This window comes from Cordyceps javanica, chromosome 4 (genome assembly GCF_051103115.1).
Source record: "Cordyceps javanica chromosome 4, complete sequence".
Classification (NCBI taxonomy): Eukaryota; Fungi; Ascomycota; class Sordariomycetes; order Hypocreales; family Cordycipitaceae; genus Cordyceps; species Cordyceps javanica.
The window spans coordinates 1,749,052-1,770,308 of NC_139298.1; the positions used below are offsets into that span (position 1 = coordinate 1,749,052).

General features: G+C 56.0%; 8 protein-coding genes across 8 annotated transcripts; 4 read left to right on the forward strand and 4 right to left on the reverse strand.

The window, feature by feature from the left end:
- Positions 1–427: 427 nt before the first annotated feature.
- Positions 428–1,614, forward strand: V2A60_006422 (60S ribosomal protein eL13; the record flags this gene model as incomplete). The annotated part of the gene is made up of 5 exons (XM_083257716.1): positions 428–430; positions 519–552; positions 671–717; positions 840–998; positions 1,219–1,614. 5 exons carry the CDS (start codon positions 428–430, stop codon positions 1,612–1,614), a joined length of 639 nt encoding a protein of 212 aa, XP_083113842.1.
- Positions 1,615–1,995: 381 nt separating this feature from the next.
- On the reverse strand, positions 1,996–4,189 carry V2A60_006423 (armadillo-type protein; the record flags this gene model as incomplete). The annotated part of the gene is made up of 3 exons (XM_083257717.1): positions 1,996–3,578; positions 3,654–3,905; positions 3,979–4,189. 3 exons carry the CDS (start codon positions 4,187–4,189, stop codon positions 1,996–1,998), a joined length of 2,046 nt encoding a protein of 681 aa, XP_083113843.1.
- An 853-nt stretch (positions 4,190–5,042) lies between these two features.
- V2A60_006424 (import motor complex subunit PAM16) lies at positions 5,043–5,569 on the forward strand (the record flags this gene model as incomplete). The annotated part of the gene is made up of 2 exons (XM_083257718.1): positions 5,043–5,081; positions 5,150–5,569. The coding sequence occupies 2 exons, from the start codon at positions 5,043–5,045 to the stop codon at positions 5,567–5,569; spliced, it is 459 nt and encodes a 152-aa protein (XP_083113844.1).
- Positions 5,570–6,117: 548 nt separating this feature from the next.
- On the reverse strand, positions 6,118–8,416 carry V2A60_006425 (biotin--[acetyl-CoA-carboxylase] ligase BPL1; the record flags this gene model as incomplete). Its single annotated transcript, XM_083257719.1, has 4 exons — positions 6,118–6,608; positions 6,733–7,004; positions 7,067–7,666; positions 7,824–8,416. 4 exons carry the CDS (start codon positions 8,414–8,416, stop codon positions 6,118–6,120), a joined length of 1,956 nt encoding a protein of 651 aa, XP_083113845.1.
- A 1,426-nt stretch (positions 8,417–9,842) lies between these two features.
- V2A60_006426 (mitochondrial genome maintenance MGM101-domain-containing protein) lies at positions 9,843–10,908 on the forward strand (the record flags this gene model as incomplete). The annotated part of the gene is made up of 2 exons (XM_083257720.1): positions 9,843–10,510; positions 10,638–10,908. 2 exons carry the CDS (start codon positions 9,843–9,845, stop codon positions 10,906–10,908), a joined length of 939 nt encoding a protein of 312 aa, XP_083113846.1.
- A 541-nt stretch (positions 10,909–11,449) lies between these two features.
- Positions 11,450–12,624, reverse strand: V2A60_006427 (TB2/DP1, HVA22 family-domain-containing protein; the record flags this gene model as incomplete). The annotated part of the gene is made up of 3 exons (XM_083257721.1): positions 11,450–12,290; positions 12,351–12,500; positions 12,596–12,624. 3 exons carry the CDS (start codon positions 12,622–12,624, stop codon positions 11,450–11,452), a joined length of 1,020 nt encoding a protein of 339 aa, XP_083113847.1.
- A 1,482-nt stretch (positions 12,625–14,106) lies between these two features.
- On the reverse strand, positions 14,107–15,291 carry V2A60_006428 (cobalamin-independent methionine synthase II family protein; the record flags this gene model as incomplete). Its single annotated transcript, XM_083257722.1, has 1 exon — positions 14,107–15,291. The coding sequence occupies one exon, from the start codon at positions 15,289–15,291 to the stop codon at positions 14,107–14,109; it is 1,185 nt and encodes a 394-aa protein (XP_083113848.1).
- Positions 15,292–18,510: 3,219 nt separating this feature from the next.
- V2A60_006429 (uncharacterized protein) lies at positions 18,511–19,857 on the forward strand (the record flags this gene model as incomplete). Its single annotated transcript, XM_083257723.1, has 2 exons — positions 18,511–18,752; positions 18,819–19,857. 2 exons carry the CDS (start codon positions 18,511–18,513, stop codon positions 19,855–19,857), a joined length of 1,281 nt encoding a protein of 426 aa, XP_083113849.1.
- Positions 19,858–21,257: the final 1,400 nt, after the last annotated feature.

The window sequence follows — 21,257 nt, forward strand, 5'->3', positions numbered from 1 at the left end:
GGAGTTCGGAACAAGGTAAGTATGAAGAAGAAAAGAGAAAAAGAAATCGAAAAACGAGGCGGCGCGTGGGAAATTTATAGCTTTCTGGAGCCAGCTGCCATGACTTCTTCCTGCCTGGCCACCTTTGAATCCAGGCATCCAAGGGCAAACGAGAGACGCCGCGCCAAGCCCAAACCGGCAGTACGGTCCACCTTTATGTTTTTTGGGTCTCCCACAGCTTTGTGTACACGTGACTTCCCACATAACCTCGTCAATTTTTTCTCCCTTTCGCTTGTCCGTCCAGCGGAAAGGGCATACCCCACCAGGTACGTATCGTTTGTAGGGCACGAAAACCCTTCTAAGAAATTGTCAAGCCTCCAACTCCTTCGATTACACCACGCCTCTCGAACAATCGACAACCCGGATCGTTTGATCGCAAGCAGACAAAATGGTACGAAACTCCCGCCATTGCGCAAAGCGCATGATGAAAAAAACAATCAAAGACATGAATGCTGACAGCAGTTTTTTTCTCTCAACAGGCGATCAAGCACAACCAGAAGATCGTTAAGAACCGTGAGCATATATACCCTCCCCAAACGGTCGGACCGAACCCGAAGATGGCGACATGGAAACGGGCGATCAAAACGTATTACAAAAAAGATCAATTCGACTGACTGGGATTCTCTATCAGACTTCCACAAGGACTGGCAGCGTCGCGTACGCACGCACTTTGACCAGGTATGCGAATTTTCCTATCACCCCCGGGTCTGTTTCCGAACCAGCGCAACTAGGACTTGGCAAATGCAAAAACGAACAAGACGCTCAGAAAATATGGTTATTGACGTGATTGGAATCTATAGGCTGGCAAGAAGGCTTCCCGCCGCACTGCCCGTCAGGCCAAGGCCGCTGCTCTGGCTCCCCGCCCCGTCGACAAGCTCCGTCCCATTGTCCGATGCCCTACCCTCAAGTACAACCGCAAGGTCCGCACTGGCCGCGGTTTCACTCTGACTGAGCTCAAGGTACGGAAGAGACTACCGCAAAAGCTACGATCCGTCCCGTCGTGTTCTCGCCCCATCCCGCTCGACGACAAGAATTCCAAGCGACCTCCAGGAGGCTAAGCCCTACGATCAATGGAAATTTGTTGCACTTGGGCGGGATAGCGTTTCTGGACCACGAGACGATCAAGGCCAATGCGCTCTTGAAAAGCACCTGATTGAGAGAAACTAACCCATGTCACAGGAGGCTGGCATTCCCCGTCCCCTGGCTCCCACCATCGGTATCGCCGTCGACTTCCGCCGCCAGAACCTCTCCGAGGAGTCCCTGGCCGTCAACGTTGCCCGCCTCAAGGCCTACAAGGAGCGCCTGATCCTGCTTCCCCGCAAGTCCAACGCTCCCAAGAAGGGCGACACCAAGACCGATCTCTCCAAGGTCAAGACGGCCGCCAACATCGCCTCGGTCCTCCCCGTCGCCGCCACCGACATCGCCGTCAAGGAGATCAAGAAGGGCGACATGCCCGCCCCCGTCAAGGGCGGCGCCTACGTGGCCCTCCGCCAAGCCCGCGCCGAGAAGCGCTACCTGGGCGCCCGCGAGAAGCGCGCAAAGGACAAGGCCGAGGCCGAGGGTGCGAAGAAATAAAAAGACATCGTTCCGGGGGAGGGCTGAAGATAAAAATGGGATACTGGTGTTTTATGAGGGTTTTATGTGCTCTTTGCGTGTTCTGAGGGAGTGGGCATGGGTCGGCTGCTGCAAGGCTACGATGTTTAGTGCTTGGCCCGGTTCAGGAGCAGCGTAACTCTAGGTCCAGGGTAAAGAATTATTTGCATGATCATTGGCTCTCCCTTTTGTATTCGACGCTAAATGAATCAAGAACAAAAAATATTTTACGTGAAATCTGATTTTACTGCAAATCAGTCACCTTGTGCCATCTCGGGTGACCTAACTCTGTTTGATCCCGACTGTTTTGTCTCGAATTGCATTCTCCTGCATTAAGGAATGTAGCATCATATTCTCTACGTATCATGCCGTGCTTGACTCTTTGCTCCTGTGTGCCACCACGAGCTCGGTGCCCTCTGCTAACAAGCCCTCCAAGAACCCGCGGCTCAGCGGTGCAAAGTCATCAGTCCAGTTCCTCAGCAGCTCGGTGCACATGACGAGAGCATTCTCACGCTCCACGGCTGCTATCCTCTCCTTTTGCCTGGGATCTGCCTGCTGGGGCTGCAAGCCCAGCCCCTCGGCCGCCGACAGCGCGGCCGTGCCCTGGGCGTCGCCGGCCCCGTCTACCACTTCCGTGACCCGACCAGAGTCCGACTTCCGCCCGGTGATGGTCTCGGTCAGCTGCGCCGAGACAGCCTCTTGCTTCAGCATGGCGGCAATAACGCTGGAGCCGTCCGCGGAGCGAGACATGAGCGCCAGCACGAACCACGCTTCGGAGCGCAGGACGTGCCACTTCTCCTGCGTCACGAGGAACGCGAGAGGCTTGCTGACGTCGTGGCGCGCATAAAAGCCGGAGCGGCTCTCGCTGTCTGACGAGCCGTTGCCCGGGAGCAGCTCCGCGGCGGCGTTGGAGTGCAAGACGCGGCAGATGGCGGCAACGGCGCGGGCTGCCTCGACCTTGGTGGGCTCCGTGTCGGTGCGGCCAAAGAGCGCGAGCAAGTCACCCAAAGTGTTGCTCTTTTGTGTCGTCACAGGGCTAGTCTCTGTAGCGGCAGCAGCATCAACAGCGTCTTCTTGGCCCAGGTCCCTGCAGAACTGCGAAACATTGTCGGGGCAGTTGGACAACAGGAGCCTCGTCAGCGAGACGGCGGCGTACTGCACCTGCGGCTGGGCGTCTAGGCCGTAGATGTGCGGAACACAGGCCGGCTCTAGCAGTGGGCGTAGCGCGGGTTTGTTCTGCGCGGGGATGGCGAGGTTCTTAAGGAGCGACAACGCCGAGTGTAGGAGCTGCGCGTCAGCGACGGCCGGGTCCGAGAGGAGAGTGACAAGCGCCGCCTGGGGCGCGTACTCCTCGACCAGCGCCGTCGCCGCGCCGTCGGACCGCGAAAGGTTTCCTAGCGCGAGGCAGGCGGCCGCCTGGAGCTGCGTGTCGCTGCCACTGCCAAGCCATCCGAGGACCATCTGCGCGGGCGCCGACGTTGGCGGGTACGAGGCGGGGAAGGCGTCCTGGGCGGTGAGCTCAGCGACCATGTTGAGCATCGAAAGGCGGAGCTGCTTCAGAGCGGCGGCCAATTCGGGATCGGCGATGGCGGCCGTGTCAAAGCCAGCATGGGCGTGGTGGAAAGCGTCCAAGAAGAGGCCGATCTGGTCGCGTGAGATGGCGAGCTGCTGGAACCGGTCAGCCGCGAGGTAGGCGACGGCGACGGAGCCGAGCGAGGCGAACTCCTCCACGTCATCCTTGCAGGGGCTGTTGACGGCGACGGAAAGGAGAACACCAACAGTCTCGTCAGCGGCTATGGCGAGTTCAGAGTCCCTGTTGACGAGAAGCGCGAGGACTCGGCAAAGGTACAGAATTACGCCAGCGAACTGCGCCAGGTTTGGCGAGGAAAGGAGCTTGATCAAGGCTTGGCTGATCTTGAGCTCTGAGGCAAGAACCTGGGCGGGATCTGTACCACACTGCAATTAGTATGGTAGGTCTTGTAAAGGGCTATTCCACGGCGCATCGTAGTGTGGGTGCATACCGTAGTCGACCAAGACATTGTACAGCACGGGAATGGTAAACTGGACGACACTTTCATCGCTAAGCTGTCGGACAACCGCATCCAGACGTCCTTCCTCGACCATGAGAGCTCGATTCTTGTTTGTGTCTGCGCATGCATTTCCCACGATTCGCAGGGAGTGAGTTTTGAGCTTGTTGGTGATGTTGTCCTTGGCAAGCTCTTGAAGGAAAAAAGCCAAGATGCCCGAGTCACCATACGGCAATCGCCAAGCCTCTAGACACGAAATTAGCCCGCAGAGCACTGTTTGAGGTTGAGAACCAGACGGTCCAACAGGGAGACACTATACCATCCCGGCTACCGTCGCCCAGCTTCTCCGCGACCTCCGCGAGCTGGGCTGGGTCCGAAGCTCGCAGCTCGTTGCAAGTCTTTAGCACATCAGCCAGAAGCTCGGTGCGGCGCTGAACTGCGGACTGCTCCTCCAGGGTCGCGTCGTACTCTTCAGTTGCGTCCCCACGGCCCTCGCGCCGTAGCAGGTCTGCGATGTCTTGCGGCGTCATGTTTTCTGGATGTTTTCTGGCTGAATATAGCCTCCCCTCGCAGCTAAAGCTAGCCGTTCGTCAATGGTGACCTTGCCGAAGAGTGAACCAGGGGGAGGGAAACGTAAAGGACTTACAGTGAAGTAAATGGGAAAAATGAAGGCCCCAGGAAATTCGGAAAGGCTACTAGAAATGAATGTTCAAAGCGGGCTTATGGTCAAGCCTAGATGTATGGTGTTTACATGAGGTTTGGCAATCCCGCGGCTTAGAGGCGGGTAGAAGGTGCCCGCTGGGGCGGATCAAGTCTATGGGTGTGTCTGCATTGGCACCGTCACAAGTCTTTTCTCTCATGAAGAAATAAAATTACAACCATATGAGCACCACTATAATGCTTAGTCGAAGAAAATGGTATTTATGAGTCCAGGTTTGACAATTTGATAACAGCTGATGGTAATTTATCAGGACCGAAGATACGCAGGTCGATACCCTGTATAACCTGACTGGTTCTCCGCCGCATGACTAAGCATCGTTCTCTGTGGCATTCTCATTTTAGCACCGCCTGGCTGGCTGTTCGGCGCTGCGCCGGCATTGGACACGGAAAATCTAGCGCCTCCGAAATCTCGCGACTCATTTCTCCTTTGCCTTTTTTGCGTCTACCCTCTCGACCCTAGGCCGCCACTCAACAGCCCCCCAGCTGACGACGTAGGAGTATATTGCTGTCTTGCGGGAGTGAGATACCTCTACTTCCTATCACCGTCTACCTTTATCGACCCAACCTCTCGTCAGCGATTGAATTCGTCTGATTCCAAAAAAAGAAACAAAATGGTACGGAAACCGCCCGCAACCCTTGCTCGGCCTGCATAGCTCGCGCAAAATGCTCTTCTGCGCCTTTGCGCGCAGCTCGGCCAAGCTCGTCTGACAAAGGCGGACGTCTCTTTTCTTGCTCGAGGAACACCCGACTAACACAGGCCTTCTCTCCAGGCGCACCGTTTCGTCTTCACAGCCTTCGTCACAGGCTCGCGCATCCTCGGACGCTCCTTTGTCGCAGCGTACAAGCAAGCCCAGGCCGCGTCCAAGTACCAGCGTGCGCAGGCCAAGGCCGGCGGCGGCAGCTCGGCCGGCGCCTCGCTGTCGGGCGGCATGACCCTCGACGAGGCCTGCAAGGTGCTCAACGTCAAGCCCCCGGCGGGTGGCCAGGCCAACGTCGAGGAGGTGCTCGAGCGCTACAAGCGCCTCTTTGACGCCAACGATCCGCAAAAGGGCGGCAGCTTCTACCTGCAAAGCAAGATCGTGCGCGCCAAGGAGCGCTTCGAGCGCGAGCTCGGCCCCATGAAGGAGAAGATTGAGCAGGAGGCCGAGGCCAAGGAAGGGTGGAAACCCAAGGTCTACAAGGACCGGTAGACGGAGAGCGCGGCAAAGAGAGCCCTTTGTGGCTTCCTGCTGCCTGTCTGTGGCTGATCTGCAGCGGAAATCGAACCCTCCACAGCAAATGACGCAAACACGACCGGCTTCATGACTTTGACTCGTCCAAGAAGGAAGAGAGAAAAAAGGACACGAATTTACTCGAAGCAATGGCGAGATGCGCGACATAATCACCTGGCAACGGAAAAAAAAAATAGTGGCTGCGGAAACAGGAAAGGAGAAAAGGAGACGTTTCCTTTGTATACATGTACATCTTCACTCGACTGCGGCATGGCACGGCGTTTTATGGGCGGAAAAATACACTACAATCTAGAGAAAGCAACAGACTGCCAAGAGGCTGACGACAGCCCCTGGTCTTGAAGCGATAACTGGTAGATTTTGCGCGGAATCTTGCCACCGGAGTGTGCCTGGGTTTCTGCCGCAAATATACCACCTGTACTATTTTACCAACACAATACAACTATTTACTATTTTCACGTAAAACCTGTGCATTTTTGATCATTCTCCCGCGGCTCCCGGGCTTTGCCTCACTCTTTTCTTCGCACAAGACCCTTCCAGTAGTCGAAGCTGTTCTCGTCACTCTGCAGGGACCACGTGCGGCCCGTGGCCCGGCCGTCCCTGTCCGTCTCCTCGACGCGGAGCATGCCCCAGTCGCGCGTGATGCCCAGGACCCTCGCGCGGGTGCCGGCCTCGGCCTCGAGCGTGATCTCCTGCCCCGTGTGCAGCCAGTGGCGGTAGTACCGCGACTCGAGGTTGGCGGAGAAGCCCTCGCGGCGGAACTGGGCGTAGACGGCCTCGACGCGCGTCAGCACCCGCGCGAGCAGCGTCTCGAGGTGCAGCGGCGCGGCGCCCTCGCCGAGCATGTCCGAGATGGACGTCGTCGGGCGCGGGTTCACGGCGTTGATGCCGATGCCCAGGATGATCTGGTAGCTGCCGTCGTAGTACCCGCACTGGGAGAGGATACCGCCAATCTTGACGTATGACTTCTCCGACGCGGGCTTGCTCGGGTCCAACGCATCTGCCAAGGTTGTCAATCAGAAAATGGGAAGGTTTTATTTTGGGACGATTGGACTGCCCCTCTCCCGCGCCCCCTCAAGAAAGGGGAATACGGACAGGACCGCCGCGGGCGGGTTCAAACGTACAGATATCGTTGGGCCATTTGAGCTTGACCTGGAGCTTCTCGTATCCGCGGCCGTATGACTGTATGGCCTCGACGACGGCAATGGCGGCGAGATACTGGATAAACACCACGGGCCGGGACGCGGCCAGGTTCGCGGGATGGGTGATGATGACGGAGAAGAGAAGGGAGCCCGGCGGCGCGACCCAGACGTTGGTCCCGCGCCCGCGGCCGGCGAGCTGCGTGGAGGCGGTAAATGTGAAGCCGGATGGCAGTTTTGCGATGAGTTTCGGGTTCCTGCCGTCCATGGTTAGAGAATCTGGTAAGACGAAAAGCGAAAACGCGCACATGTTGCGTACTTTTCCAGAAGAACATTGGTACTCGTCACGACATCGCCGTAGAGAAGAGTGTTGCCCCATTCGCGGGCGCCGTTCTCCATGGACTGAAACTGCTGCAAGCTCGAAAAGAAGAGCCTGTGGTTGAAGCGCGGGGTGAGCTTCTCATCCGGCAGCTGGTGCTCGTGCGCGACAATGTCCTTGGTGACGGCCTTGTAGTCGGGGACGCCATGCGCATCGAGGTCCGGCGCGGCGGCGGCGGCGGCGTCGGGAAGGGCTTCCCTCAAATCTTTGAGGCTCCAAGCGGCGCCCGCCGCCCCCTGGCTGCGGATCCGGAACGTGTCGGCCTCGCCCCGGAGGAGGTCTTGGCCGCGCTCACTGTCAATGACGTCCTGCCAGGCGTGGAGGATGAGGTCACTGACCGTGCCGCTGTCCGCGGCGGACAGGTGGAGGCTGGTGAGGACCGGCGGCGGGGCGCCGCCCTGGCTGTTGACCTCGAGGCCGAGGCGCTCGAGGCACAGCCCGAGAAAGCCGGAGCGCGTGCGCTCGTCACGCGCGAGGCTGGCGATGAGCTCGTCGTAGTCGGGGACGTCGGGCTGGCGGTGGAGATTCTCGGCGGCGAATCTGCGGTCATACAAGTCGCGTCAGCAAACGGCAAACCTTTTTTCTTTCTTTCTTTCTTTCTTTTTTTTTTTCAAAAACTACTGCTTTTGCTCGGTTGCGTGCCTAAAAGCAAAGTGAAACAGATCAAAGGAAGCGAAAGTGAAATAAAAAGCCTTACTCTGGATGGGTACCTGAGAGGATGACCTTGCCATCACCGACGTTGCACTGGACGATGGCGGCCCTGCCACCGTCGACATCTAGCTCGTCGCAGTACGAGGCTAGCACGTGGACCTTTTTGGTCGCGAGCTGGTCGGCGTCGACAAAGATGCCGCCGCCGTTGTAGTAGCAGGCCATCTCGGCCGGCAGCTTGCCCTGGACGAGCTCGGGGGCGAGGGCGAGGCGGGCGGCGCGGGCGCCCCTCTCGCTGGCGTACTCGAAGCCCTTGAAGGCGCCGCCGCGGCAGGTGCCCGGGAAGAAGGCGAGCTCGCGGCCGCCGACGACCTCGAGGGGCGGGTTGCCGACCTCGAACTCGCAGCGGCGGGACGCGTAGTAGCCGCCGGCGCAGAGGCCGAGGTAGGCGCCGCCGCGGCGGACAAAGTCGGCGATGCGCCGGTTGCCCTCGCCGTTGAGCGCGCGGCAGTAGCCCAGGTCGCCGCCGCCGGGGATGACGAGCAGCGCGCACGTCGGCGGCCACGGCTCCCGGAGGAGCGCGGCCTCACCGACGGGGATCACGGCGTAGTTGGGCGAGAGCAGGCGCCGCAGCGAGTACATGGCATGACGGACGGATTCGCTGGTGGTGCCGGTACCTGTGGCAAGTGGGAGGGGAGGGCGAAGGAAGAGAGAAGAGTCAGATGCGATACATACACACACTCATAAGGAAATTAAAAAAAAGGGAGTTGGGAGAGGATGCAGAGATTTTTTTTTTTACAATACCTGTATACACGAGTACATTGAGTCGTTGCGGTGCCATGTTGGCGAATCGCAGAGTGGTCTGGACAAGACGGGTCGCCAACCGTGGCAGATGAGCCTGGAGAATTTCCACCTTACAACCCTTTTCACCCAGACCCTTTATATCAAGGAAGCACCCGCCCCCTCGACTTGGTGAAAGAAAAAAAAAAAAAAAAAAAAAGAGGATGGGATCGTCGCAGTCCGCACAAAACGAGGTGCAAAAGGTGGAAGAGGCCAAGGTGCAGCAGCCCGATGCCGCGGCTCAGACAATTGACGACGCCGATGACGAGCCGGATGAGTGGTGAGTGTGCGTTGGCGGGTTGTGTTTCGTATGGGGTGAGATGATGATGTCGAGGGAGATGTGAGAGCGGGCAAAAGTGCCGCGCCGCACATGCTCTCTGTCTCTCTCTCGCCCGCAGACGTGAACCAAGAAGGGCCCGATGCTAACCTTGGATGGCTACGGACGGAGCAACAGGGACAAGCGTATTTTTAGCACAGGATGCTCTGGTGAGTTTTCTTTGAATGTTTTTTTTTTTTTTTACTTTTTGACTCTTTTGTTTTTTCTTCTTTCGTTGCAAAACTCTTTCCTTCCTGTCCCAACCAATGCTTGGCTGCCGTCATGCCCGTCATAACGGTTTGTCGTGGGCCGCTCGCTGTAGGCTGACTTGATGCGCTGCCATTACAGAGGAAAACGCCAAGATGACCGACTGCTACTTTGACAAGAAGGATTGGAGGGCATGTACTTCCGAAGTAAGTATCGATGCTCTTGTCTGTTTTTATTCTGCTTTTTGTTTCTTTCTTCCTTTTCTTGTCCCATTCTTTCTTTTCCTTTCTTTTTTTTTTTGCCTTTGGTTCTACCCATAACGGTAGCTTCATCCTTGTGCTAACCATCAGCAGATGCAACAGTTCAAGGAGTGCTGGAAGCGCCACGGAAACGAGCAGCGCACATCCACCAAGGACGCATAGACGCATCGTTGCCATGCCACTCAATCTGTACAACACCTCATCAACCTCTCTGTATCTATAGAAAATACCCCATTCAGTTCAATTTAACAGACAAATCTCGTTCTGCCGACAAGTCACATCAACAGTAATTTGTGGGGCACATCTGGGTAGGTAACCAGCTCGCGCCTCGAAAAAAAACAGCTGTTCACCTCTCTCTCTCTCTTCCCCTGTATCTCTGCGTCGCCCGACTTCTCTTGGACGCCAATTCGGTCGGCAACTCCTTCATTATCACAATCCATACACGATGAACGCCTCTTACAGAGCCCTGTCGCGGGGCCAGAGGCAGCTGTGCTGTTCAAGTCGCCTCGCCACTCGCAGCATCAACGCCCACACCACACGATCCTGGTCGACCTCTACATCGACAGCCTCCGCCGCGGCTTCTTCCTCCAAGACCGTACCGCCTGCGCCAAAAGTCAACAAACTACCAGACGCTCCCGCCGCCAAGTCCACATCCGCCAAGCCTGCTACGCCCTCCAAGCCCGCCGCTACGAAGCCCTTGTCGAAGCCCTTTTCCACCTCGAGCAGCAGCAGCAGCAGCAGCAAGGTTCCCTCCTCGGCGATCCCCAACGACCTATTTTACCAGCCCACGACGGTCGCGCACGACGAGCAGGCCACGGACCCCTCCTCAGCAGCGGCCGCCGCCCCCATCCCCGCGGTGGACTGGTCGGCGAGCTTCCACGGCATCTCGAGCCGCCCGGTGACGCAGAGGCAGTTCACCGCGCTCATGCGACCCCTCGACGTCGACGACATCGAGGTCAAGCCCGACGGCATCATCTACCTCCCCGAGATCCGCTACCGCCGTCGCCTCAACGAGGCCTTTGGCCCCATGGGCTGGGGTCTGATCCCCAAGGGCGAGGCCGTCGTCGGGGACTCCATCGTCACGCGCGAGTATGCCCTGATTGTAGATGGAAGGTAAGATTCAAAAGATGTCCCCCTTCCCCTCTCTTGTCGCAAGCATTGTCGCAAGCGACGTAAAAGTGAGGGGAGAAAAGGGGGGGGGAAGAAACCCATCGTGAGACTGACATGATCATCTCCATAGGTTCGTCTCGCAAGCACAAGGTGAAAACTCGTATTTCGGCGCCGACCAACTCCCGTCCGCCGTCGAGGGCTGCAAGTCCAACGCGCTCATGCGCTGCTGCAAGGACCTGGGTATCGCCTCGGAGCTCTGGGACCCCAGCTTCATCCGCTGGTTCAAGAAGAACCGCATGGAGGAGGTCTGGGTCGAGCACGCCACCACCAAGAAGAAGCGCACGCTCTGGTACCGCAAGGGCGCCGTCGACGTCGCCTACCCCTACCGTCAGGCCAAATAGATGACGACGTTCTCCCCTGATGATAAAAGGACGGGCAAGGTTTCCCGGACATGTATTATATACATACATTCGCTCCATCTCGGCTGGGGTTTGTTGGATGGAGACCAAAATACCCTCTTCCGACGTTGTAACTGTACATTACTATCCCTTGAACAATTCCTTCTTCTTGTTCTTTTCTCTTCTTTCGATCTTCTTCCTGCAGTAGACTCATTGTCGCCTCTATCAACTATATTTCTACCCTTGACGAGCCGTCAAAGAACCCCGATTCTCAAATAGGTAGCAATTTTGCACAATGCCCATCCACACCACTACTTGACCGTATCGCTGTGCTACTGCATCATCGTACTACTGCATCACCGTACCACCTGCATCACCGTACTACCTGCATCACCGTAAGCGCATATAAATACTGCAAGTCTAAAATTCAAGCAATTCAACCAAAATATGTAAACCCGTGCTGTCCGGCAACGCCGTCTACGCTCCAACGCCGGTCCTCCCAAGGAAAAGTCTCATCCTGGTTGCTGCTGCACGAGCTGCAGGCCTAGTGCTCCCGTCCAGTGGTTGAGCCATGGTCTTGTTGGTGCCCGTCGGCTCCGCCCCAACCCCACGGCATCCAAGAGCTGCCTCCCGACACATTGCGCCTGCGCATGGTGAGCTCATCCTCGGTCCCGCTGTCAACGTCAATCTTTTCAAAATCCGTCTCGCTACGGCTCTTGCTAAGAGCGCTCAGCATACTAAGCCCACTAGGCGACCGCGGTGTCGACCCAGGGTCTGCTCCATCAAAAGTGCCTAAGGTGGACTGCCTCGGCGTTTCATTTTGAAGTTGTTGCGCCTCACGATCGAGAGCTGCCAGTAGATAACTAAGACGTTCTTTCTGTGTGGATATGAAGCTCATCTTCTCACCGGAATCACGTAGGTGCTCCGGGATGAGAGTTCCAGATGCAGTCATGTCACTGGAGCCTGGAGCACTCCTAGCAGCTCCAGCGCCGCTGGCGGCTGCGACAGCGTTGGACAGGAGGCTATAAAAGTCGCTGCCACCATGAGAGCCGGCAGCGGTCCATTTGGCGGAAGGGATGCTAAACCTAGAGAGGAGAGCCTGGGTATAGCCTTGCGCGCCGACATTTTCGGGAATGGGTGCGGGCGGCTCAGCCGGAGGCATGCCAAGAAAGTTCTCCCTAATATAGTTGATGGCCTGCCGAAGGTACGACAGACCCGTTGATTTGAGGCGCTCGTGGGAGCCGGCAATGAACTCGTCGATCTGGGATTCGTTGTCCTGTAGGAATGGATGGACGTATCGTTCGTATAAAATGCGGGACCCTTGGGTTTGTGGCAAGATGAGGTAGAGAAGAAACAGCAGACGAAAGTATCCGTAAAAAGGTATCCTTAAAATGAAGAGGTTAGCATCTTGAATTGGCTACGTACATGAAGGTGGAAGTACGAACCAAGTGACAATAAATGATACCCAAGATTCGGCTAGGAGGCAGATGCTAAACACGACCCAATACATGAGCCATGGTGTTAGCTGCGCCGGGTCGGATGTTTTGAGAGCTTTGTAGGAAGCGAATATTGGGAAGAGGAAAGATGCTACCGAGCTAAAAGAGCATTGCAAACGCATATTGTCAGAACCAGTGGTAGGGATACGGAGCGCGCGCAAGCCCAAGGCGGGGCAAACGGATGGAAGGCTCACCAAAGTAACAGAGCAGGTAGGTCAAACATGATGGTCAGGAGTTAGGAATCTGTGGTTTCTGCTGAATAGGATAGCCACAAGGTTAAGTATGGTCTATATTGCCGATATTGAGAAAGTTGTGATAGAGAAGAGATATCGTGCGGCGTAGGAAAGTGGTAACTAGTGGTTGGCTTATCGGGAGGGTGAACTGGGCAGCTGACTCTCGTGATAAGGTGCGTGACAGAGGGGTAGTGAGACTGCACGGGAAATATATATCAGAACGAAGCCAGCTAGCCGCTCATAACGGAGGAAGAATTAATGACACGATGGCAGAAAGTAGAGGCCAGGTTGTAAGTATGTCGGGAGAAAAGCTATCGAAGAGGTTGGAGTTGGAAGTGGAGGAGGGGAATCGAGAGTTGCGTCGCCGGGTGCGGGCGATGATGCACAGGTGAGCGTCGAGCTCCAAATAGGGAAACAAAGGGACCCACGTTGGTGTCACTGGCTTTGAAGAGCTTCGGGGGGTCGTAGTGGGGGAAATGCGCAAGGTTGCAGCGGTTTAGCGCCTGGAAAATTGCCGTAAGAAGCCTGACGAAGCCTGACGAGTGGCTTGCATGCAGGGGACGTTGAGGGTGCTTTTGGGGGCGTCTAGGGGTCCTCGGGGGGTTCATTTAGCGGTGTTTAGGCATCACTTACAAGGGGGAGGGGGCGGGCGTCGTCGCCCTGCAGCCCGCTAAACAAGCCATGCGGGCGCTGCAGTAGCTATAATTTACTGGGTGACTTCTTAGTTGGACTGGCCAAGCACTAGGTACCTAGGTACATATAGCTCGCCGCCTTTGGTTTAGGCTTACCATTTACTACTATATCTAGCTGGATATTTGTTCTCCCTCCTACGTCATCGGCCACGCGTGACCTCTTTATTGATCACGGATCCAAACTCTTGGCCTGGTGAGAAAACCCATGCCTCGCCATTGCATTTAATAAGCAACCAGCCCGCCAGTTCATGCGCCCTGGCTCGCTCGGATGCCGACGGCCGACTCTCGGCTTCGGCTAGCCATGTCGTGCCTACGGCGAAACCACAATATACTTACCTGCGCGCACAAACGGACTTAGGCAAAAAGTACAGCTTATCTTGACAGTAGTTTTACTGCAGGTGCACACTATGTCAAGCAAGACGCAGTTTCAGAGGATTCACATCCAACTGTCTGAATTGTGAATTTCTTCCGCGGCTGCCTGCAGGGACTACGCCACAGGACGCCGAAAGCTAATAAATCCCCAGCACGACATCTACAAGTGGGGAAAGGGAGAGAGCCGACAGCCCATGCCAGCATCGCCACCTGCAGGAGACGCACGACGCAGGCATCTCACGTTGCGCATCCTGACTCAAACTCGGTATCACACGTGTCTTGGAAGCCAACTCTACCATGAACCGTCTATTTCGGCTACTCAAGATCCAACTGTGTGCGGAAGAACCAGGCAGCAGGGCCATCTGTCCAGCTCCCCGTCGATCTGCCTACTCCCTCGAATCCTATCCTTCACGGCCATAGCTCCGTCGCAACATCCTGCACTAATTTCAGCTTGGCAAACATCCTTGCCTCCGTCATGCCGTCCGCCCCGACCGCCACGCTGGCAAATCCGCACTGCGGGCTGATGCCGATGCTGCCCATGGCCTCGTCTACGCTGATGCCTTGCCCGGCTGCCACGATGCGCGCCGCTTCAACCACCCGCCGCTTGATCGCTTCTCTGTCCTCGAGCGCCGGGTCCTTGGTCGTCACCACGCCCAACACCACGTTCTTTCCCCGCGGCAGGTGGCGCAGCGGCTCGAAGCCGCCCGAGCGCTCGTCGTCGTATTCGAGGAAGAAGGTGTCGTAGCGAAGCGTCGAGAAGAAGCGCTCAGCAATGCGCTCGTACGAGCCCTGGCTAAAGTGCATCGACTTGGCAAAGTTGCCACGGCAGATATGCAGCCCGACGTGCATGTCTGCGGGGCGCTTCGCGATACAGTCGTTGTGCGCGTCGAGATACTGCCCAAAGAGCGCCTCTGGGTCCTCGCCTTCGGCTTTGAGCGCGCTTATCATCTCATCGGAGCAAAAGTAGGCCAGTGTCGGGTCGTCGATCTGCAGATTGCGCAGGCCCTCGTCGTACAGAGCCTGAATCTCCTGCTGGTAGGCCACAGCCAAGTCGGCAAAGAAGTCCCCGTCGTTGCTGTACGCGTCCGGGCTGTAGCACTTGCCCTTGGCTAGACGCAGGTGAAAGTAGCAAGGTGGAGGCATCGTAAACTTGCACGCGCTCCATTTCTCCTGTGGCAGCGTGTCGCGCAGCATCTTCCAACTATCCATGTATGGGCTTTCTAGCCGCTGAATCTTGCCATCACAAACGGCTGCCATTGGGTACGGCTTGCCCGCCTTCTTCAAGGCCGCAATCGGGGGCGCAGACACGCGCGCGAGCTCCCATGGCACCGGACTCACCTCCCTGAAGCCAGCCAGCTTCTCAAAGAAGCCTGAAAAGTAGTACTTGCGATCGTATTCGCCGGACGAGATGGCACGTACCCCATTCGCCAGCTGCTTTTCAACAATGTTCGCAACGGCTACTCGCTGAACGAACTGTAAATCGGCGTCCGAGATGGTCCCCTTGTCAGCCTGTTCTTGGGCCTCTGATAATGAGGCTGGCCGAATCAAGGACCCGATATGATCCGCGTGAAATGGAAGCTTCGTGCCACTCATGATGGTCAATCTAAAGCTGAAGGACAAAGTTGGAGGGTAACAACTGGGAGCAAGAAGCCCAGGACATAGAGCCAGCTGAAATACGATTGTTACGGGAATAGTGCTACAGAGTAGTTGCCCCGCACGATCTACGCTGCAGTCTTATTCATTCTCGAAGCCGTTCAAGTTCGCAACGCCAGGTCCGTCGGATACCCGACTGGTGTGTGGCACTATCAAGGCTGGTGTACGATGTGGCTGTAAGACTCTTAGACTAGCATTTACACTTTAGCCCGTACTGATCGACTTGTAATTTTGTCTTTCATGGATATCTGCAAGACCGATGCTCCAACTCTCTCCGTGTCAATGGCAACAGGACCATTTTCAACCCCGCATCAAATCGGCAGTTCGATGGCCAACTGCCGTTCTGGACAGCCGCAGTGGGGGAAGTCCTTCCTTTGGCCTCGCGTCACGCAGAAGCCCAACCCGGCTGAGAGAGCTTTGCTTGGTTTGCTTGAGCTGTGCTAGTCAAGAGTGATCCGGATGAACGTTCATGCGAACATGGATATCGATTTACGGAGGGAGGGGTGAGGGGGTGAGGGGGTGAGGGGGGGGCTTGCCCTTCAGTAGTTCGCGAACGTAGCAGACAGTCGTCGGTTCTCATCCTCCGCAAATCTACATTATACCAGCAAAAATATGATAGGGCTGATAATGCATGACGGGTAGTCAGGCACAACACGATCTCGGACGGAACAGTTCGGGCCGTTGCGAATGCGTATCAGCTTCATTACAGGCGGCCAAGTACAAGCCAGTCGGCTTCGTTCCCTAGTGCGGCGCGCCAGGAACGCGTTGCTTAAATCATCTCGAGATTGGCTGTTGATGTTGAATTCGGCTGCATATGTACACGTTTGCGTTTTGAATCGTTCATCGTATGAGTCTTGCACTCGCGACAGCGATACGTTCCACTGGCTTGAACCAGCTGTCTCTGTACTCCTCGACGAATGCGCTTTATATCTTCATACGAAATTGGCGTTGGATTTATGATCTCCCGAGGGAAAAAATACATGTCTCAATTCGAAAAACAGGAGGGGGGCCCAGACAAGACTTGTGTCTCGACGGGAGCACGCTAAACGGCTGCCCCAACCACCCTTCCGCATACACTTGTCGCGTGCAGGAATGACGGTTGCAGACGCGTGAGCCGTTGCCTCGGTCGACCACGCTTTCGATTACACAGGCACAGGGTCGCTCAAGACGGTTGAGGTCTTGGGATAACTGATAGACTGTCTTTCAACTAATCAGATGGCCTTGTGGACCCCACGATCCGTAGAATGCTCGTGTCTGTTTTTGTAAAGCGACTGCTCATATCTGTGTTCTGACTTACCGCAGCTGAAGTCGGATCATCCCAAATGTCTCGTCTACCATTCTACACTTGGGTCTACATAGGCATGTCCCAGTTGCCCAGTCAATAGGTCCAGTCGGTCGATTACTGAGGAAATATGCCCAGACAGCAGCAAGAAGCCGACCTCCCGTCACCAGAAATGATACGGAGAGGCTGCTGGTAGACCTTTTTTCAGAACTCGTCCACGATGTCGGCATTTGAGTGCTGAATTCGATGTTATAGGGGTCTTGATAATTATAGTAACATGGTAAATCACAATATCACAGTGCCACGTTGATCTCTCGATTGTGAGCGGCGTTCCTCCTTATTCTCCGCGTGGGTGAAGCCTCAATGCCGATCCTAGGAGTTGCTTGTAAGACAAGTTTTGCAGCAACCACAGACAAAGAATAAGCTCACACCGTTAAATGTTGGCCGTATGCGGAAATCTCCAGTGAAGCTCGTGAAAGGGCTTGGGGAACGTCTGCTGAATCTTTGCCCAGTGCACTACCATATTGCCGTAGATTGTGACTAATTGTTATTTCGTAAGCATCCAACGATTGAATAAATGACTACATGTTTTTTTCTTCATCAAAACACCATCTAGACCCGTGCGAAGACGCTGCTGAGCCAACGCGACAGGACTACCCTATAGGAAAACAGAGCAAAAACGCGAAACTGACATCTGCGCCCAGCATGTCTCACTCTGTTCGCGTCACCAACCAACGCATTCCCACATACGGTACGGAGTGGCCTCACGATATCAGGTGGTTGGCAGGAAATCAGAGACGCGGCCTATCATAGATGCATGAATTTGGTTCAACAGGTTGGTACCAGTATACTGTCAGAATCGCTGAATGCGTTGATGATAGTGGTAACGATCAAACAGCACTGACGGCACCAGCATGGGATGGCAGTCCTCGGAGCGATGCTTTTACGAGTCCATACGCTATCGTCAAATGAGGCGCGTAGACCTCTGATATCCCGATTCAATGCCATATAAAGCAAATGCAGGAGGAAATTACATCGCAAGGCGCGTCGCCTATGTCACGGCCCATCGGCGGACTCTCGAAGCGGGGACTCCAACCTCACTCAGCGCAGAGCTGGGCAAATAGCACCAGTCGATTGATGCCGAATGAAGTCGATAATGGAGCCATGTGCATACTGTCTCTTCGGAGATGCTGTACTCAACGCTAGTGCTTTCACGCGCTTGGGATGAGTGGCCAGCTACAGATGAAGCTAAATGGGACAACATAGCAAGGTCGCGGCGGCTTTGCCCTCCAGAGGCTGGCAATCTTGCAATCAGCATACCTGCTTTTGCATCCGGAGACTGGTCTCGAGCATGCCGCGTCGACGGCACCGCGCTACTGAAATTCTTTGCGTCGGCGCCAAGTGGGTAGGGCAGTCATCCCATCTGTCTCACCTCCGCCGGATCTGCGCATTCAATCGTCCGCACTCCAGCAAACCGACGAGCCGAAAATGAGGAACAGGACTAGCTCGTGGGACTAATGCGAGACACAACAAGTGCTGGCACGCCCGCCACCCGCGAAGCTTGCATTCTTCAACACGACCCCCAAACGCCTGCTCCCGGCGGCCGCTCTATGTACAGGTCGACATTCTATGGGAGAGAATGCTGTCTTGGACGGCAAGACACGACCAAAGGGAGAGAAGAGATACCGGAAACAGCGCAGTACGGGTTGCCGGTCCAAACTGGTTATAAATAACCGTCGTTCATCTGCCTCCATGGATCAGTTTTCTCATCCTCATCATCCACTCCCGCATTCGCGAGTACATTCATTTCTGTCCGGCTAAGCGCCCTCTTCCTTCGTTGACTAACCCGAACAGCATCTTGAATAAACGCTGCCAAAATGCAAATGTCCATCATCCTCGCCGCTGGCGCGGCTAGCGCCGTTATGGCCGCCTCCAACGCCGGCAACGCCTCTTCCCACGCCGCCAATGTGCCGGACAGTGTTGGCGACTACGACCTCATCGGCTGTGCTCTTGACATGCTCAGCTGGGCGAATCTTGAGTTGGTCGCCCTCGACGAATACATGGACCTGGACCTTTGCGCCGCCAGCTGCGACGCTAAGTACTTTGTCAGCCGCAGCAAGTAAGTCTATTATCACATCCCGGCCCGTGCTACCCACATGATCATCTCGCTGACCAGTCCATCAAGTGAATGCCACTGCGGTGATGAAATCACTGACGACCTGTCCGAATTCAGCCGCGATAGCTGCTACGATTGGGATGATGATGACTATGATGACGAGCCCTGCACTGTCTACGTCCGCCCGCCCCCGGTGACCAAGACCAAGACTGAGCACCACGTCTCTACCATCACCAGCACCATCACCGCTACCGCCTGCCCCCCTCACTTCAAGAACTGCACGCACACTCCCCACATCACTACCATCACCACCACGCAGACTCAGATCATCACCACGGAGGTCCCTCACAAGCCCGACTGGCACAAGAAGAAGATTGTCTGCTACGGCCCCCACTGCGCGCACGAGAACCCCTGCGAGGAGTGCGAGAAGGAGCGCGTTGTCTGCCACGACGACCACTGCTGGACCGAGGCCTGCAAGGCTGGTGAGGAGTGGAACACGCTCGTCATCTACAAGGGTGGTGATGACTGCCACTACGCTCCCGGCTGCCACGACGGCGACTGCAACAAGAAGATTGTCTGCTACGGCGGCAAGTGCGCGACCGAGAAGTGCGTCGGCGACGAGTGCGCCAAGAACCTCGTCTGCAGCGGCGATGACTGCCACTACGCCCAGTGCGACAGCGGAGCGTGCCACCAAAAGGTTGTCTGCCAGGACGGCAAGGACTGCACCGTTGTTGCTCCCTGCGAGGGCGACCACTGCCCCAAGCCTGCTCCTCCTACCAACCCCTCCGGCCCCGTCGTCACTGCTGCTCCTGTTGGCAACAACAACGGCAACAAGGGCAACAACAACGGTAACAACGGTAACAACGGTAACAATGGCAACAATGGCGAGAACAAGGGCAACAACAACAACAAGGGCAACAATGGCGAGAACAAGGGCAACAACAATGGCGAGAACGCCTGCCACCCGCCTCACTGCAAGCCCGCCCCGGGCAGCACTGCCAGTGGCCCCAGTGTCGTCGGCCCTACTCACCCTCCCATGGTCGGTGGTGCTCAGCGCAGCGGTGTCACCTTCTTCGGTGCTCTGGCTGGTCTTGCTTTCTTCCTGTAAATGAGCTGCTGTCATGACAAGCTCTACTGTTCGCTAGCGTATTGACGGGTTATGATATCACTTGACCGTTCCGGGCAGGTTGAGGGTGTTTTGGGTTATTAGGTATACTTTAGTGTCATTCATTTATTCATTCATTTAAATAGCGAGATTTTTCTCTCTCTGTCTCTGTTACCTTGCCCTCCCAGTCTGTCCGTATCCGCCGGCTCCATACCAAGTCCTTTGACCCGAATCCTCTAGTAGTTCTGCGCCAAGTGGTAAAGTGCCTGCCGGTTACTACTAGTAAATTAGTGTGAACCTTGCCCGCCCGGGATCTGCGTACCGTTGCGGGAAGCCAAGGGGGGGCACGGCGCGCCAGCCTCCGAAATCTGAGCGAGGCCCGCAGGTGTCGCGGGCCGGTTGCCTGCAACTGGACAAGCCCCTCAAGGCAAGGGGCCCATATCATCATGGCCGTTTCTGCCGAATGATGAATAATGATGGATGTGGTTCCGAGTGTGCACCGAATACGAATTGTCGGGCCACTTTCTCGAAAGCGGCCCTCGCTCTCTGCCTCACCCTCCGAGGTACCAAGATGTGTGACAGATTTTCCTGGTCATCACTTAACTTCAAACAATATCGCCTGAATGGTTTGCGCTCCAAGAGAGGATGGGAGAGGGGGCGAAGCGGTGCTTCGCCTCTTCCTGACGGGTCTTTGCGCAGTCAGGGGGTCGGTGGACCAATAGCCGATAGTTGAGGGATCCAGCTCCGCGGTCCTGGGTTGGTGTATCGTTACGCGGGCATCTGCTGTACGACGATACCAAGCTGTCTCCTTCTGCGAGATTTATTCCATCCTGTGTCCGGAGCCCTCAGTTATCTTGTGCAGCACAATAGATGTCGGTGACCTGGAGGGAACTTTCGGCAGCAGGGAAACGCCGCACTGCATGTTGCGCGAGCCGTACATGGAAAAGGAAAAGAGGCAAGTTGGAGCCGAGTCGAGCGGCAATGATGATAATGCCCAGCTTCATATGTATAGTCGTCTTTTCGACGACATTCTTCTACAGAGAGGCCGGCGGTAGTTGGCCGGGGGGGAAGAGAGGCTGGACGGCTCGGATGAGCCAAGGTTCAACGGCGGCAAGGCAAGGCAACGAACAAAAACAGCTCCGGCCGAGACAGCCTCTCTGGTCAGGTACAAGGAAAAAGCATGCTTGCTGCGTGCATAATGATAGAGATGAGTCGAAAGGTGGTACCGGAGACAAGGTTGCGCTGCAGTGGCTTCTGCTTGTACCGCAAATCCATGTGCCTTGTTGTCTCGTGCGGGTCTTGTCAGACAGACATACTTGTTTAACGAATTCGCTCCTCTCGCTTCCTTCTCTCGTTGCGTGGTTTGCGGCGAGACAAGACGGATTTCCGCGGCGACGGGTTGG